An 18,411-nucleotide genomic window follows, 5' to 3' on the forward strand; every position below is an offset into this window, starting at 1 on the left:
TTCTGGTTCTATTTCTTTCTTTCTCTCTTTCTAGTGCCATATTCGTTGGAATATTTCCCAGTAAAAGTAACCCCCTTCCCAAAGACTTCATAAGCTTAGGACCAAATTTTATTCTTCTATCTGCCTGCCTTCAGCTCTAGCATCAGGATAGAAGGGAATAATATAAAAATGAGACTATATTGTCACTATGCAGAGTATATATAGGGAATTTAATAACAAAAAAAATAATAATAATTCTGAGTTTCCAGGACTTTATGTGCACTATAGCTGCATTTTTAACTACCTACGTGGGCTTATAAACGGGTTATGGATGTGCCTTCTGCATTCTTTTTTTCTACAGAACAGAGCCCTGTCTGTGCAAGCCAAATGTGCTCTGTCTGGAACACAGGAAGACCAGAATCTGTAAGGCTACACTGTAGGTGTGCCCAGTTGGATTAAGGGTTCAGGGATGGCCGGAGGGAGCCAGTGTTAAGAGTGGTACCTGGGAGTATTGGAGCTGTTTTTCTTTCCTGACCTGACCTCTCTTTCCCAAAGTATGACAGAAAAATGAATATATGGTTAGAATAGTTTCCTGAAGTTAGGTCTCCCTCTATCCTTGTGCTTTGATAATAGAAATCCTGGAGTTGTGGGGGAAGATACCTAACAGCTCTTAGTGGTTTCTAGTAACTGGCTTGGAAGGCAGCTTAACCACCTCTCCTTCAGCTTTTGCCTTGGCTTCTCCAGAGCACCATACTTCCTTAACTATGTGATAGCTCCACTATTACTAGTTCTGTGGAAAATATCTCCCAGCAGAGCCCTGCAAATAGCAGTTAACACCCACGAGCTGAAAAACCAAATGCACAAAGAGGTAAAAAAATGTTTGTTTGTTGTAGTAATGTCAGAATTACTAGTTTGAGTAGATAAGAGTTTTGGTTGGAAACTTGTCTGCGCTGCCTTTTTCATGTGGTCATCGCTTCAATAAATTTCATCCTTATGCAACAGCGTGCCTTTCTTTTTCTCTGAATGCCTCTTCTTACCTGAGAAAATGCTACTTGGGTGCAAGGTAGGAAAAAACACCTTGATTCTTAAACTAAGAACAAACGGATATAAAAGTCAAAAAAGAAAGCCTGAAATTCAAGATCAACTTGTAATCCAGACAACTTTCAGATGCTGCCTAAGGGAAGGGAAAGAATAATTTGGCTACTTTTCAAGCTGAACTGGATAGAATGTGTCTTGCAGGAATGAGAAAGCATGTCTTAGAGTCAAGGGATTCATAGAGTCGCTGAAGGCTTGGGTTGGAAGGGACCATTAAGATCATTTAGTTTCAACACTCATGCTTGTGGATCAGGTTGCCCAGTGCCCCATGGTGGCTCTTCCATGTACCAAACATCTCTATCTAACATTTGCTTTAGTTGTGAAAAGAACCTTTTTTATTTCTTTCAGGGCCAAAACACACAAGGTGTACCTTTCTATGCAGGATACTGAAGCAGTTAGTACTGTGGCCTTCACAATACACTTGGTGTTTCAATGTGCTTCTCCTCTAACTTTGAGCTATGTATCTAGCTTTCTTACTGCATCTGCCCTATTGCTGCCAGTGAAGTCAAATGACTCCTCTTCCATTGATTATGTTCAAGTTCCTACTCTGGAAGATGCAAAGGTGTTGTTCAATGGAACAAAATGTAGGGTGTAATAATTTTTTTTTGAAGAGAGGACAATTACTGAAATACCTGGTTGGAACTGCTAAGTGGAAAATGAGGACAGCCTGAACCACCATTCACTAAGTGCCTTCAGTCTTGCAACAGCGCAAACTAAAGGCTGAGAAACCACAAGAATAAACAACACACTCACCATTTCATGCTCCATATTCAAAAAGCTGGAAGCAATTACTGGCGCAGGAGAAGGGATGAAGGGCCAGGCAGCACCAAGCAAGGTAGAGGTCAGTGTTACACAGCTCTGAGATCACTTGTGGCTATGGGTTTGTACAGAGGCACTACCAAATTGGTAACAGCACCTTGCTGATGCCAAAGCAAAGTAGAGGAGATGAGCCTTACAGTGGCTGGTGCCTGTGGAGCAACTCAATGCTTTTTCCAGCAGTGAGGCTCACACTTCTCTGCTGTGAGAAGAAGATGAGGTTCCCAGCACCTTGGGACAGTATCATCTGTTTAGCATGCTTCCCAAAGAAGGTGTGGTCATGGGCTTATGAAGGAAAAAGGGAAACTGCCAGAAGATTTGTGCTGAACTGAAACTAGGTTACCTGGATCCCTACCTCATCATGCACTGTACTGGCCCTTTTGGTTTGAGGAATAGTAATAATAATGCGCTTGGCTTTCTCATGACCAATGAGAAAGATAATCATGTCTTTCCCAGGTACTAGCATTGCTCTGGTGCTGAGGCATACTCTGACTGTGTTGAGCCAGACTCTTCATCTCCATCCATGAAGGTGCTGCTTGCATACCTCTTTCTTCTTAGGACACAAACAGATGCAAAACTAGAGGCAGATCTCCCAGCTGCAGGCATGAACTATACTCTTCTCCCTCTTTTTTTTTCAACAAATCCAGAGAATACTTCACTGCAAACTGTTTTGTTGACAGCAGGCTACGCTTTGGCACCTAATCTTTCCTCTGCACGATACAGATGATTCAATGTTTTTGTTTTCAATTTCTGCCTTTAATCTCTGAGTCCTCACTGCAGTTTAGGTTGAGTTGACCTATGCTGCAGGAGCCTAGCTGTTGTTCCACAAGCCTTTCATTTCACAGGGTGAGACTTCTGGGTGGCCAAAGTCTACCAGATTAGCAAAGGAGAGGATGTCTCGGTTGGACTATTTCTAATCTCATGTTCTCCTTCTTGCTGCAGTGTAAATAGCGTCCATTCTACCTGTTGCTTTTGAATTGCTCAACTTCATGTTCTATTTTAGCTTTGTTAGCAAAGCCATGAAAATGAAATTGTCTCACAACAGCAAAAGCAAACTCAGTTACTAAACACAGTTCAGTTTTGATGTCTTTGCACTCAAAAGCTCTTCTAACTTTCCTGGCACGATAATAACATTCCTAAGTTTTTTCATGGAAGAATGGCCACGGTACATAATACCTCTTTTCAACAGATTTGGTTTAGTATGGGCCAAAGCTATATGTCCCTGTATCAAAAACAAGGTCCTCTGATGCCCTTTGGGAAAACACACAAACAAACAAACAAATCCATCCTTCCTAAATGAGTGAGAATGAACAAAACATGAAATGACATGGGCTGGACTGTGCAATGAAGATAGCCAGCAGTAAAGCAAAGCGGGACTATAGACAGCAGTTAGTTACTGCTTCAACAGTCAAATCCTCTTTGGATCATCAATTCTTTTGCTGCCAGTTGAATGCCTGTAGGCTTCTTAAGAACCTAAGGTAATCAGTGGGAAAACCAGCGTGCTATTTTGGGCACAAGCACAACTCCAGTCCTTCTGTAATGGCATCTGAAAGTGTTATAAACTGATATTTATTGGATAGCAGCTGCATCTGAGTAGAGAATTTAAGATTTTTTTTACTGTCTCATCTGAAAGCTTAATTGCTTGAAAATCGAAGACTGTTCTGAGAACACTCAGACCTTTTGGTAAGTGGATGTACATATTCGTTCTTGGATCTCTTGCAATTTGTAGCTTGCAAAACATCGCAAAAATAAAATCCATGGAAAATGTTACACAACTCCAGGAAAAGGCTTTTACCTTAAGTGCTGCTTTACTCTCCTTATTCCCTCTTGTGGAGTTAAGCTGCTGCTGCTCAGCATTACTTCTGGCAGAGGCGAAGGCCCATCTTATCACTCTGGTGTTTAGTAGCTAAATATTTATATAGACTAGTTAATGTTTAAGAGATCCACATGAATTACCTGCGGCCACAGCCATTGCACTCCTGCAGGGACACGAAGGGGCAGCCATGCAGCACCTCGGGCAGAGGGCTGTGGACTCCTGCAAACTGGGGCTGAAAGCAACTGGAGGCAACCAAGACTTCAGCAGCTCCTGTCATTGGGTCCTCGTGGACCTTCTCCTCCAGCCTTGCTCTTGGAAGCCGCTCAAACCAATTGTTTGCAGACAGCCGGGGAACAGCGCGTACATTGAACTTTTCTTGCAGGAGAGTTTTGAGAAAATGGAGGAAACCCACTGATAGATTTTGAGAGACTCTGTGGAGGATGGAAACCGCACGGACAGAAAGTCTGAAGAAGAAAAATGACAATCTTCACTTATGCTGGGTTGTAACTTGTTTCCCCCCTTGTTATTCTGAGCTCTTTGGCTGACTTCGGTGCTTCTTGACTCCTGAGTCCTTTCTTTAAAGGACCTCAGAATGCTGCCGTTAGCAAAAACATCCAAACATCCATAGAAAGCAATAGTTGTTCTAAATGCACCAACAGAAAGATGTGCGACCCATGACTCCCACAGCAGGACGTTTATCATGGAGCAGGTGTCCGTATTTCTAACTGGTTGCATCAAACAGATGTTATCAGCAGTTATCAGATGTTATCAGTCCTTGTTCCTGCACAACCTCTTTCCATCTTCCATATTTGGCTCCATATTTGCGAGATGAAGCCCTCAGGGTCAATAACAACATGAGGAAGGATAGAGCACCTGCAATTTCTCAGAGTACTGAGAGAAAGCAAAATCTCGGGCTAATATTCACTGTATGAAGTAGGGATGTTCAAATGTAAGTCTGGAAAGGACACTGGGCAGTAAGACCTCAACTAGAATCTCTTTGTCATCCTCTTGTCTCTCTTGTGAGGAGTATCTACAGAAAGGCCTTACAGCTGAAGATTACAGAACCATGGAATGAGTTGGAAATGTATGCAGGGATCACAGAGTCCAACTCCTGGCGCCACACAGCATCAAACTCTATGTCTGACCACACTGCTCCTTGAACTCTGGCAGCTGGGGGCCGTGCCCACTGCCCTGGGGAACCTGCAAAGAGGGTAAAGAAGACACAGCAAATAGATACTTTTTAAGTGCCTGGGCTCGTATTTACTCAAGTTTCTTCATATCGTGAGAAAATTGTAAAGTATTTTTGGAAATGTGTAAGAATGTGATGTAAAATTGCCGACATCTGCCATCACAGGCAGGCAGGCTGACCCCTTCAGTATGCAGCTTTTCCCTTGTCTGTGCCTCCACAACCTTTCCTTTCTTACTCCTTCCCCAGGCTCACAGCATTGGCCTCGTATCGTTGGTGGAGCCAACGCTGATAAACTGTACAATTCTAAATGGCTGAAAGTCCTGCACTGTCATTTGTCCCCCTGCCAGCCTTACCGCCACACATTAGAACTTCAGCGATGATAAAAGGCTGAAAGTGCTCTGGAAACAGAACACCAAAAACACGTGTTCAAATTACATTGATTTAGCATGGGGAGACTGTTTGAAGAAAGATCACCTCATGATTACGGTGCTTGGTCTGGAGATACGGAGCCCCACATCCCTGCTCTACCACATGCTTCCTCAGCGAGCTTCATCATTGCTGTCTCCATTTCCTCACTTGCCTCCTGGGGATGCTGGCACTCCCGACACCAGGCACGCCAACATCGACCTTAATGATGGCTCTGTGAGCAGCAAGAAGCAGGCAGCTCATCGTGTTTTTTAATAAGCACGTAGGAGGAAAGCAGTCGTAGTTTTTCATTACACAGCACTGGAGGGAATGATCTTTTTTTCTTCTGAGTGCGTGTTTGTGAATCCTATTGAATTATTTACTTACTTAAGTACTCTGGGCTGAATTTTACAAGTTAATTAGGATATCAGAATGCTCTAATGCCGTGTAATGAAGGTCATTACGAATTGTTGTTTCTGATGAACAGGAAGTCAGAAGCAAAATTTGAGTCAGCTTCCGAAGCCAGGGCGCAAAAGTGCTTTTGAAACACAACACCTGGACTTGGTGCAGCACTTCCAAGGACTGCCAGTACTTAGCATTTGGCACGGCGCTCGGTGAAGGCTCTTCTGCTCTTTATGAGCATCACTGTTTGCTGCTCCACATTCAGGTATGCTGGGAATCAGGTCCCTGTACCTGCTGCTCTCTGTAGCTGTGCTCTGCAGTAGAAATGGGGCCATATGACAACCCCCAGCCCCACACAGGCACACTGGGGTTAATTACAGCCATTCGTGAAGCTGCCTGCAGGTAACATGGCAGACCGCCCGAACTCGATTAGGAAGAAAAACAAAGGGGTAGTGTTACCTTAGCAGGCACGGAATGAGAACCTGCCTAGTTAAGATGATGTAAGCCAACCCTGCAGCCAGATGGGAGGTGAATGAGTTTAGCCGGTGGGGTTTTGTGGTGGCAGGACCTCAGGCCTACCCCGTTCTCCAGCAGGGCACCCAGAGCGGGGTGGTGCCCAGGGCACTGCCAGGCCCTGCGGCCTCTGGGCAGCTGGTGCCAGAGCCTCGCTGGTGAAAAATTCCCTCCCAACAGCTGATCTAAATCTCCCCTCTTGGAGATTAAAACCACTGTCCCTCGTCCCGTCCTTATCTGTGCGAGAAGTCTCCATCATCTGGGGGCTGACAAGAGTTCACACACCCTGCAGCGGACCCACACATAGCGAGAATAGCCGACGCGGTTTCGACAACAATCTTCTGTCCTGAAAAGCGGCGCCAAGCGGCGGCGGGGAGGGCTGCCACCACACAAAGCCCAGCGCGGCGCTTCCCGCCGGGCAGCGGGATGAGGCGGGCCGGGCCGGGCCGGACGGCGGCGCGGGAGGAGTGCGCCCCCAGGCGGCAGCGCAGGGCACGCAGGGGGCGGGCGTGCAGCGCCATTACCGGCGCTCGGCTCGGCTCCTCCCGTTGCGGCGGAGCTCGGCGCGATGTTGGGGGTGGCGGCGGCGGGGCTGCCCGGCAGGTAGGGCAGCGGCATTCGTGCGTTGGGCGGGAGCCTGGCTTTGCTGGCCGGCGGTCGGAACGGGGAGCGGGGCGGCAGGACCGGCGGGCGGTCATTCGCTCCTGTGCCATCCCCGTGCCCTGCTGAGCTCCCTCCCGGCCGGAGCGTGGGTTTGGAGCCGTTCTACCTTACAGCCTCCTCTCCCGAGGGAGGTTACCGCGTTAAACGCTGCTGGTAAATAGCCCCGGGTGAGCTCCGTGGACTTTCTCGCTTGTGCCACGGTTGCCTTAAGGGAGAGAGAGGTTAATGGGGATGGCTTCTAGAAAGCAAAGTCAGCTCTAATTGCGCATAGTCTGGGAGCCTCACCCGCTGTAATGCTTCTCGAGGTGAGCCGTTCCGAATTAACGCGCTGACACGTGGACGCGCGGGGCAGGGCGCGGGCAGCGCTTCGTGCCGACCCGGCCTCGGCTCCGGCTGCGGTGCGCGCACGGCGCGGCTGGGCGGCGCTCCCGGCGAGCTGCTCTGCACGGCCCGGGGGAAGGAGGCAGAACAGAGGAGGGCTGACTTGATGCCGCTCTCCAGAGCCGCGCGGAGGAGCAGCAGACATCTGGCCGGCAGGAATGTGCGCACGGTTCCTTACTGTTCTTTCTAACTTTGATATTGTTTCTTTTGACGGATGCTTTTTGCTGCCTCTGCGTTTGTGCTTTCGCGTTGCAAAGGACCTACTGCTGCAAGCCGGGTGCTCATAGAGCAGGGGTGCTGCCGTGGGGTGTCGGCATTGGGTGGCTGTGAGGGATGTGCGGCTTTATGGCTGTCCTCGTGTTGTCGACTGACTCAAAAGCAGCCAGTGTTCAACATCTGAACGTGAGTTGTGGCTGTGCGGTGCCTGGGCTGAGAGCGCCTGACTTGTTGGGGGTATGTTTCTGTGGGGGGAGCACAGGCTGTGTCCTGTGGGCAGCCTTTCCAGCTGGTTGTGCTGAATTCATTGTGGTGAGCTATTGCCGGAATACGTTCCTTATGGGATTCAGAGAAAAATGTTAGCTTGCAGTTTAGAGTCTTTTATTATCTTAAGCGTTTGTGGTTTCCTCATGGAAACTAAGTTTTTCTTTGCAGTAATAAATGTTTAGTATTTTACTGCTTGCTTGCCTACAAAGCAGGCTCCACTTTATTTGCAGAATAACTGTATTTGACAAACTGGTGTAGACTCATTGGATATCCAGCTCTTGTTCGTGTGAAGCTCACACCTGTGAGTACTCTGTAGTGCTGCTGGCTTTGGTAAGGGAAATGAGAAGCTATAGGTGATACTGGAGCTGAACCTCAGCTGTAACCCAGTGGTTTTTTTTCTTAGAGCAGGCTCCAGACATGGGAGCCGTTAATGACCTGTAATGCACAGAGCATCACTTGCGTAGTTAACAAATTCTTCTTCAAGTGACAATAAAACATTTACTACCAAAGCACTTAAGGCAAGCTTTTCAGCTCTTGCAATTGTGGTTTCGTGCTAAGTGTGTTAGGCTCGGCATCCGCATTCATCTGTGTTCTGTTTGCCCCAAATCCTTGTTTAAAGGCTTCTCGCTCTGTACTTTGCGCCTTTTACTTCTTCTCATTTGGGGATGTAGTTGCAGTGATCTGTGCTAAAAGCAGCTTGCCAGTTGGTGGGAAAGGTACTTGCATAGAGTTTTTCTGTGACAGCAGGTGCTGATGACAAGGAAAATGAGAACGACAGTTGTGTTTTGACAGCTGAAGTCGCGCATTGTCTGAGCCCTTCATAGCATGTATGTAGGCAGTGTGTTGTCTTTGTCATTGCAGCGATGTGCTACAGAGCTTGTTGCCCATAGGGCTGGTGCACAAGCTCTGGTGTTGAGGCGGAAACGTGCTTTGAAAGAATGAAAGAAGGCTGGGAACATCCTAATTCAACTTGACAATTGGAGAAAGCAGAACAGGAGACTGAGCCCCCGGGGGGAAATACTTTTCTGCAAATTAGGACACTCCTTTGTAGTTACTTCAGTGCTTCCCCTTCCTGAAGTGTCAAAACCTTTCTGGAAATACCTACTTAGTTCTTTTAAACAGATAGAAAGAAAAAAAAAGAAAGTCAAGGAATTGTCATTTGCTTGGCTGGTTTTGTGTGCCTCAACAACCCTTCATGTGGGACGGCTAGATGGATTTCTGGGCATGAAGACCATCAGCAAACCCCAGAACCTGATGGTCTGTCCAGGGGAGAGCTCTCTGTGAGCCATGTGGACCTCCCGTCCTTATCTGAAACCGCCTTCCTGCTGCACTGGGAAGTATGTAAATGTTCTGGAGTGCCTCTCAGTACGATGCGTGAGTGCTGTTACCCAGGACGAGGCCTTATGCTCTGCATTTTTTCATGTTAATTGCTTTTCCTTACATTGTTGTTGTTTTCCAGCTCTTAGCGTGTTGTTTTTTTCTATCACTTCCTAACTCGTTTTAAAAAACCCATACTATCCAGTTCTAAAAAGACTAATAAGGAGGTGAATCCTAAGTCAGTCCCAGTGCATTTAGAGTTGTTGTATTAAATAGGTCGAAGAAGTGAGCAACACTCACTTGTAGGTGGACTTTTGATGGACCGAAACCTAAACTGGTGGGAATAGTTTAGTTAAAGCCTTGGGATTTATTACTCATGTCGTGGGTGGGGAGTTGTTGTGGCTAATTGGGGAAACTAAGACCATGTAATGACTTTGTGAAGGTTTCCTGGGTGGTCTGAGCAGTCAGGGGAAGCAGTTGCGTTTAGAATTGAAAGGATTTTCTGTACTAATGCATTGTTTTACTGTGGTTAGGGGCACTGGGAAAGGCTGCAGTAAAGCAGCAGAGTAATGCTGGAAAATAACTGGGAGGCAGCAACATGACTGAGTGGCTCCAGTGCTGGCCCCATGCAGGCATACAGTGGCTGGGGGGTTGGTATGGGGGAAGAAGACTGCATCCACGGATGGCCTCAGAGGTGCTCTGGGGAGCAAAGGGTGTGGAGTGGCGCGGCTGTAGGCCCTCCCATCCCTGGCATACTTGTCCACTGTCTTGGAAAGGCATGGCAAGGCCTGGATGCAGCCCAGCAGGCTCAGAACTGAATCAGCAGAGCAGGATCTGCTGCGGGAAGCAGTCTAGCATGACAAAATGCTTCCAAACAGGAGCATATTTCTGCTCACAGATGGAAAACACCCGCTTCTGAACTTCTGTGTTGGTAGCAGAGGAGGCTTGCGTTTTGTGGCCAGGAGACAGACATATGTGCTAGATTAAGTCCCTTGTTTTTGCCAGGTCCTGCTGGTAAGTGTGGTGAGGCTCTCCCTGTGGTAACTGCTTCCCAGCCCCAAATCTGTCAGGCTCCAAGAAGCCATACACATTGTCCTGAGGTAGGCCATGGCTCTGCTCCCCTAGAGGCACAGTTATGTGGGAGCTGGAGCAGCTAGAAACTAGTGGCTAGACAGAGGAGTAGATAGAACATAATCATAGAAACATAGCGTGACTTGGATGGGACCTTAAAGATCATATAATTCCATTCCCCTGCTGTGGGCAGGGCTGCCCCCACCAGCTCAGCTGCCCAGGGCCCCATCCAACCTGACCTTGAGTGCCTCCAGGGATGGGGCACCACAGCTTCTCTGGGCAGCTGTGCCAGCACCTCACTGCACTCTGAGTAAAGAATTTCCTCCTAACATCTAACCAAAATCTCACGTCTTTTAGTTTAAAACCATTCCCCCTTGTCCTATCACTGCCAATGTAGTAAGTTCATCTCCATATGCTCCCTTTAGAAACTGGATGACTGTAGTAAGATTTCCCTGGAACCTTCTCTTCTCCAGCTTAATTAAGTCCAGCTCCTCCAGCTTTTCTTCACATGAGAGATGCTCCAGCTGTCTGATCACCCTCTAGCCCTCCTCTGGATCCACTCTAGCAGGTCCATATCTTTCTTGTGTTGAGGGCCCCAGAGCTGGATGCAGTACTCCAAGTGGAGCAGATTGAAATCCAGATTGGTTTGATCTGGACTGATTCCTTGATTTCTGTGACTAATGGTGATGTTGGGGTGGATAGAGGAGATACTCTGAAAAGAGGAATGTGGTTATCTCTCAAGTGAGGCAATGCTCTGTTTATATTAAAAAGAAATCGAAGGGGATCGTTTTAAAGCTGCTCTTACTGAGAAAAAGCTGACTTCCGAAATCTTTGTTCCTTCGTTCACATTTTTTCCCTTTTTGTTAGCCAGCCTCAGGAAATGAGAACATTCTTTTGGTTTTCCACGGCTGAGTCATATTATATATATATATTATATATATATATATCCATATAAAAAAATAATATGTTAAAACATCTGGAGATGTTCACTTCAGAGGTATTTGTTTTGTATTATGTTCTCTAAGCTTTAAATGTTTGTGTGTAGTTGGATGTTTCCAGAGTTCCCTGGATTTCTTTGGCTACAAGAATATGGATATTGCTGTCAGAAAAGCCTAGGGAAATATGCTGATAACTTAGGGAACATACAAACAAGTGGAAGTAATGCTTTTAAAGGCTTCCTCCCCCTCCCCCCCCCCTCCTCAAAAATGTAACTATCAAAGTGGATGTTTAATGTCAGTTGCATCCAAATTTGTAGCTCTTTGATGTCTGCCAAGTGTATTTAAAAAAAAGAAAGGTGTAAGAAAATACCAGTAGCTACTCTGGAGCTTTTAAAAATAAACAAATAAATGGCTTTAAAAGGAAGGAAGTAATTAAAAGCCTATTATACCCATCTGTGCTGTAGTGTGAGCTGACCCTCGCTTGGCCTCTGTTGCACTGTGAGTGGGCGGTGGGCTCTCAGCTCTGGCTTCTTACTGGGGTCAGGCAGAGATCGTGAGATATGTTTCAAAAAAGAATAATAAAAGAAATCCATTTAATTTAACCCAGGGCCAAATGTTTAAATTTGGAGGGAGTGAATAAGGAGAATAAAGAACAGTTCCACCCTTAGTTGTTGAGTGCAACTGTGGTGGGAGAGCAGCGAGGGAGGATGCTGCTGGTGACCCATTCAGCAAGCACTGGTGGAGGGGTAAAAAAAAAGTCAGGAGAAGCCTTAGCATGCTCAGGTTTATGGTTCCAATAAGGAACCTCTGACTGATTAAGTGTTTTGATTAAACCCTGGCTTTCCTGTAGGTTTCTTTCATCTTTTATTGTCAGTGGATTATAGTGGACTTAAAAAAGACTTGATTGTTGAAATGGCTGTATAAATATGATCCTTGGGGTATGTGTTATTTAGAAAAGTACTTATCTTCCTGGAAAAAAAATAACAACCCTACCTCCTTTTGCCCCTTCAACATGCTTGTTTGCCATCACATATCAAAGAAGTGCGATTTCTATAATTATATCAAAGAACAGTGGCTTATTGTTAATTGTTTAAAATAATCTGAGGGCTTGTGGAGCTTGTTCTTTTGGCTTATTTCCTGGTCATTTGGATACTGAAGAACTCTTTCAGGTTCTCCTGGAAAAAAATAACTCCTGGAGCCAAGACAGTCTCTGCGGTAACTTACAGACTTGTAGCCCTGGAATGAGTTCTCTGTTGTCATCTCTACCAGCTATAAGTTTTCTTTTTCAGAGAAAAGCCTCCCGTTTCCCACCTGACATCTAGATCCTCTGACATCGTTCACCATTAAGTTATGTCACTTAGCCCATCTGATGCCGTGCTGGGTTAGATATTGGGAGGCAGTTTCTCACACAGAGTGTGGTGACGCACTGGACCAGGTTGCCCAAGAGGGTTGTGGATGCCCCATCCCTGGAGGCATTTGAGGTCAGGCTGGATGTGGCTCTGGACAGTCTTGTCTGGTGGTTGGTGACTGCCCACAGGAGGAGGGGTGAAACAAGATGGTCATTGTGGTCCTTTCCAACCCAGGCCACACTATGATTCTATGAATTTGGCATTTTGAGGCAGCAGCACCAAGCTGCTGGTTTGCCAGGCTGAGACAAGTGTCTGGAGCATAGAAGTGATTGTGGGCTTCCATTTGGGGGACAGCTTTGCAATTAGGGGAACCAACAGAGGAGCAACGGTGGCTCCCTTTTCCCAGCAGGAAGCCCAGGCTGCATTAAACCTGTGGACATTCAGGAGGTTTAATGCTGCTTATCATGCCTTTTGTATAAGTTTCAGCATGAGCAGATTGTCAAGATAGGCAGAACTGTGAAATGAGGGTTGTTCTTTTTTTTTTGTCATCTGAGCTAAAATTCTGTAGCTAGTATGGGTTTTTAGAACATAGCTTTGCAGTGGTTTGATTTGTACAGTGGAGTTTGTGTGAAGTCCTGATGCACGCAGATAAAAATATGCAGCACTTTGACTGCCACATTTGTATAGAAATAAATACCAAACTCAGCAGAAGGAAAATAATGGGGAAGATGCTAAGTTGTAATGATAGTGTGCCCAGCAGAGCTTGCTGCTGTCATTGTAGTAATCATTTGGGTGATGGCAATGTCATGATGCAAAAATATAGACTCATCTAGATTGGTGATCTTGAAGGTCTTTGCCAAATCCAACCATCAGCCTGACCTGCTGAGTACTGTCGCTAGACCGTGATCCTTAGTGCCATGTCTATGTGTCTCTTACATATCTCCAAGAATGGGGACTCTGCCACTTCCAGCCCCTTCCAAAGCTTAACCACTCTCTCCATTAAGAAATTCTTCTTGATATCCAGTCTAAACCTCCTCTTGTACAATTTGAGGGTGTTTCCTCGTGTCCTATCACTGGTCATGTGAGGTAGGAGAGACACCCGAGACATGTTCCATCTTCCAAGATGAGGACCCATGTCAGTGAACACTGCTTCTGGCATCACACCTGGATAGATGTGAAGAATGCTGGTGATACTCTTGTCAAGTGAATGATTTTTCTCTTGTACGTTGAGTCACTCACCTTGGTTGGCTCACATTACAGATATTTTCTAGTTCTACCCACCATGGGAGGAAAGAAGAATGAAAAAAGGCCTGAATCTAAATTTTCCAACACATTGTAAATCCCTTTTAGCACAAGTGTGTGTGCAGAGTGATCTGGATTGTAGTTCCAGATCACAAGATATTCCATCAAACTTTGAACAAAATATGTTCTCTGCTCTGTGCACATGCCTTAAATAACGATGCTCTTGTCACTGGCCATGAGGGTGCAGGAGAAACAAAGTTTACCTGAACTAGAAGGGGATTCATAATCTGATGCACTAAAAACACATTATTGTGCATACCACGGAAATATCCAAAGTTCATTTAAAGTTCACACTGAGTCTAAATTGGAACAGGCAGAAAATATTTGTGCTATCAGTATCTAGTAGTTCAGACTGTAGCGCTGAATGCTTCTTTAGTGCTCGAGTGGGAATGTTGCAAGGATGTTAACATAATTGCATTGACTTAAAACTTTGTTTCCATTTAATTTTTTCCTAGAGATCAGGGAGGGCAAGTAGTTCGTAATATTGGTCTCAAATATTCTCATCTTAAAGCCATTATTTTAAAAATAAATAAATACAGAAAGGACTTATTTGGGGTTTGTAAATTCAGTAAGAAAACAAAATGATTGGATTCATTTATTTAGTCTGAGCAGTGTGTAGTTGTGATCACACAAAACACTTGAGTCAAGTCATGAGTAAGTTTTCATTTCCTTGGAGCCCGGAGTTCAAGTGCTTGGAGATGGCACGTCATGTTGCCCAAATGAAAGCACGTAGAGCTGCTCTTGGTGTCTGTGACTTGCACAAGCAGGGTTGCTGGGACCATAGCAGAAGCCCACAGCATTGCAGTCCTGAGCTGGAGTTCCTTGGTAGGTGACTGCATTTCCAGCCCTGATCTCCAGAACATCCCAGTAGGTGTATCCCAGTGGGATCAGCACTGTTTGTTCTGTATGAATGGCAGAAGGAAGGTGAAAAATGCTAACAGCATCTAGGAATACCTATGTGTCAGGCAGAGGTCAGGAGGTACAGATGCAGGTGCTGTCCTGGGGATCTTGCTGTGTAGAGATACCATGTTTGCTGTCTTTTCTCAACAGCTCCATTAGATTTAAATATATATATATATATACACACCTCATTATCTTAAATTACTTTATCATGTCAGTGCTAGGATTAAGATATTTAATTTTCTAATGGCTCGAGTATATCCTGTTGTTTTGCTTCTGTAAATACACATCTTCAATGCTTACACATCTTCAGTGCTTACAAATGCAGGCTTTATAGGGGACGTCTTCAATGCTTCATCAGTCTGAACCTCAGCTCTGGCTTGTTCTTCCTCTTCAGCTTACAGCCCCACTACTAACCGATCACACCAATTGCAAGCAAATAAGGAGGGGAGGAAACTGACACTGAAGGCAGAAATTTGTCAGCTCATTCATTAGTTTCAAAGAGCCAAGCTGAGGTCATCTCAAGCTAACTGGCCAACATGCTGCTGCTTGCTTCCTGAGCTCTTTCTTTACAGTGTTACTTTCTGCATCAACCCTCTGGCTGTATCTTAGGAAGACTAGACTGAGAACCCAGGGAGGGTAAAGACTATATGGCCCCATATTTTTCCAGGAATGCAACAGAGGGAAATACAAGAGTTTTCTAAGAACACTGAAGTGATTTCCGTAAGTAAGGAAATGAGTCCACTTCTCAAAATGAGAGCAGTGCTGTTCAAAAGAGTTTGCATTTCTATGTCAATGGAGCTAAACCACCAAAAGATGCTAAATGTATCTTCTAAAATAAAGCAGTTTTTGGCAGAGAGATTTTAAAACATAGGGGTTACTTCTTCTGCTTCAGAACGCTTGAGGAACAAGTACCTCCAAACCCCCCTTTTCCTGCCCTTTTTTTTTACTCTAAGGATGTCAGCTTATCTTCTTTGTCTCCTGTATCTGGAATGTTTGGACTATGCTTGTTGGGAATGGATCTAGATTTATCCTGGTACAAAACCATCTTGGAACACACCCAAAGATTTTACTATATTATTCCTTTTGCTGTTGCCATGTTCTTAGCGATTAAGACGCGAGTTAGTAGCCCAGACAGGATCTACATTTCCAATGGTGAAAATAAACCACAGCAAAAAGAAAGTTTTGCTGAAAAATAGTTGTTTAAATTTAGTTTTTTCCTATCAGAAATGCAAGTGATTTTTTTTTCCCCTTACTCAGAATCATCTGAGTTCATCTGAAGCCCTTGAAAACAAGGCGTATTGTTAACTTCTGTGTACATAGATTAGGGGAACTTTGTAGCAATTCCTCAGAACTGCATGCATACAAATAGTGAAGCCTGCACCAATTAGAGATAATATTTGATTATCTTCTGAGTGTCTTAGGAACGTGCGTTGATCACGTTTGATTGTGTTGCTTAACGTTTCTGATAAGGTGCAAGTACAGGAGGTTGGAGCGGTTAACTGATTCCCTGCTGGTGGATTGCTGAAGCCAGCTGTAAATTTCCTGTTATATTTTCCTTAGGCATAAGGGTCCGTAGATGACCAAATGAGACAAAACGTTTGCTAGTATGAGGGAAGTGATTGTTTTGGCTTTGAAACCATGCTTCCGTGTGCTAGGTATAGTGATGAAACTATCCCTGTTTTGAGTTGGCTTTGTCAGGATGGCACATTAAGATTGGACTTATAACACTGCTCAGGAGGGCAATTTTCTAATCTGTTCTTTATTGTATTTAAAGAAGAGCAGCTGCTTATGGGATAAGTGGGTGCAGCATGTTTACCCATTGATAAATGCCTTCGGTTGAAGATGTGTAGGTTGGAGTTTATACCTGGTAAAGTCTATGTACTGTTATTTTTGTCTCTAAAACTAGAAAGGCCATTTTAGCTTCTTTTTTTTTCCTTCCCCCATGCAAAAGACCTAAATTCATTAAAATGTGGTTGTTATATGACCCTATAACTTCCCTTATGCCATTTTTAAACAGATCCAGCATCGCCCTGTTGCTACCATCATTGAGCTCACATAGCTCAGCAAACTGTCATGCAGATTTACATGTAAGGAAGAAAACAAAAGTCCAGACCCGCAGGCTGCAAGGAGCGAGCCCGTGCAGGTCTGCTTGTGCTGGAGCTCAGCTCCTGGCTGGTGGACTAGTTCAAGCCTCACCCAATGGGTATGAAGTAGCTGGGGGGAATCAAGACAGCGTAGGGCTGTCAGTATGCCCAGCCAAAGGCATCGTTCTACTTACATCAACATGCAAGAGCATAGGCTTGGCCAAGGTGATTTTAATCTCTTTACATCCTCAAAACTGCAGGGCTCTGCAGCATCAGCAGCAGAGCAGGTAGGGAAAGAAGGAAGGTAAGGTTAGTAATAGTTATGTCTGTCACCATGATTTCAAGGTGTCTGGCTTGCTCAACATTTCTTCTACTATATCTCATTATAACAGTACTTTTTCAGTGACAATAGGAACAGCATGTTAGGATTGACATGGAAAAAATATGATTCAGCATCTTCCCCCTGTCCCTCATGGACCTGATTTTATTCTGTAATGGTTTGTCCATTAAATTGCTGATATTTTAGTCTGCGTGTGTTGTGTTGCATTTGTGATCCTAATTTGTTTATGTAAGTCTGCTGATTTCTGCTGCATCCAGGCTATTCTGAGCCGCTTGTTGCCTTCTCCTTTTTAAGTACACCTGTGGCAGCCAGCTGCTGGGGATGCTTGCATGGCAGTGTGAAGATGGAAGTGACTTGTTCCATCCTGGTCTCTGCTCTCAGCTGAGTCCTGCTGCCTGTCATAAAACAGCAGCTGTCAAGTGGCAGGAGGAGAGGGGCTTCCAAAAAGTGTCCTGAGCACTTTCAAGTCCATACATGGCTGCTGGTTTCACCAGTATTGCTGGTCAGAGGTTGCGTTGGTGACTCTTTTAAAGAGGGATGTGCAAGCTGGGTCTCACTTGGCTTCTCCCTAAGTGCTCAAGAAAATAGCAGGACAACTGATCACAGAAAACTAGTGCCTATTCCAAGAGCATTAACAACTTGTTTTTGATCCAGGAGTTGGAAAAAAAATGCCCAGAAAATGCTTAACTTCATCCATATTACATTTTAGCCATTCTCTAAATCATTTTCTGAGAGATAGTTATAATGGTAATGAACTCCAATGGGTCATCCAGCAGGGGATCCAGACTTCTACAGTTTCTAGAGCATGCTGGATATAGCCTTGAGCTTTCAAATGTTTCCATAAGAGTACAAGCTAGCATTTTTAGATATGTTTTGTTGGACATGCAAGTATCAGCAGACTGCATTTATGCTATAAGCAGCTGTAATTCTTATCCCACTTACTTTCTGAAAGAAAAAGTGCTGGAAATGCTCAGGGACGCACGTTATGGGTAAGTGTAGCTTGGAGCTGAGTTTATGCCTGTATTTATGCTGCACGGTGGGATGAAATATGACCAGGCGCAAGGTTGGTAACATATCTGTAGAACCAGGCTAGGTTTCTGAAGTTTATGCCAGCTGTGGCAAGTTTAGTGATAACTCAATATTAGTAGATTTCATACCAGGACAGGTGTTGGCAAGGGCCAGTGCTTAAAATATGCACAGATGCACAGATGGATGGATAGATAGATAGACCTGTCTGATTATCTATGTTTATCTATCTATATAGATCTTGGTAGTAGGGTTTATACTGGGTTGTTTCTCAGCATCACACTGGTCCAGCTGTAGAAGCTGTGAAATGTGCTGTGCATAAACTGTGCCTCTGAACCA

General features: G+C 45.0%; 1 protein-coding gene across 8 annotated transcripts in view; it reads left to right on the forward strand.

Moving 5' to 3' along the window:
- Positions 1-6,717: 6,717 nt before the first annotated feature.
- The window catches only part of LIMS1 (LIM zinc finger domain containing 1), a 62,994-nt gene continuing 51,300 nt past the window's right edge, over positions 6,718-18,411 (forward strand). For 2 of the 8 annotated variants that reach the window (XM_072358370.1, XM_072358327.1), the window contains exon 1: positions 6,718-6,818. In XM_072358370.1, coding sequence (XP_072214471.1) covers positions 6,784-6,818 — 35 coding nt within the window. In that variant the 5' untranslated portion in view covers positions 6,718-6,783. Of the gene's footprint in view, positions 6,819-6,912; positions 7,046-7,108; positions 7,184-7,273; positions 7,420-7,449; positions 7,662-18,411 lie in introns of those variants that run through there. The other 6 variants (XM_072358361.1, XM_072358340.1, XM_072358354.1 and 3 more) reach the window with 6 other exon arrangements.

The sequence above is a fragment of the Excalfactoria chinensis genome, chromosome 1 (assembly GCF_039878825.1).
Source record: "Excalfactoria chinensis isolate bCotChi1 chromosome 1, bCotChi1.hap2, whole genome shotgun sequence".
Classification (NCBI taxonomy): domain Eukaryota; kingdom Metazoa; phylum Chordata; class Aves; order Galliformes; family Phasianidae; genus Excalfactoria; species Excalfactoria chinensis.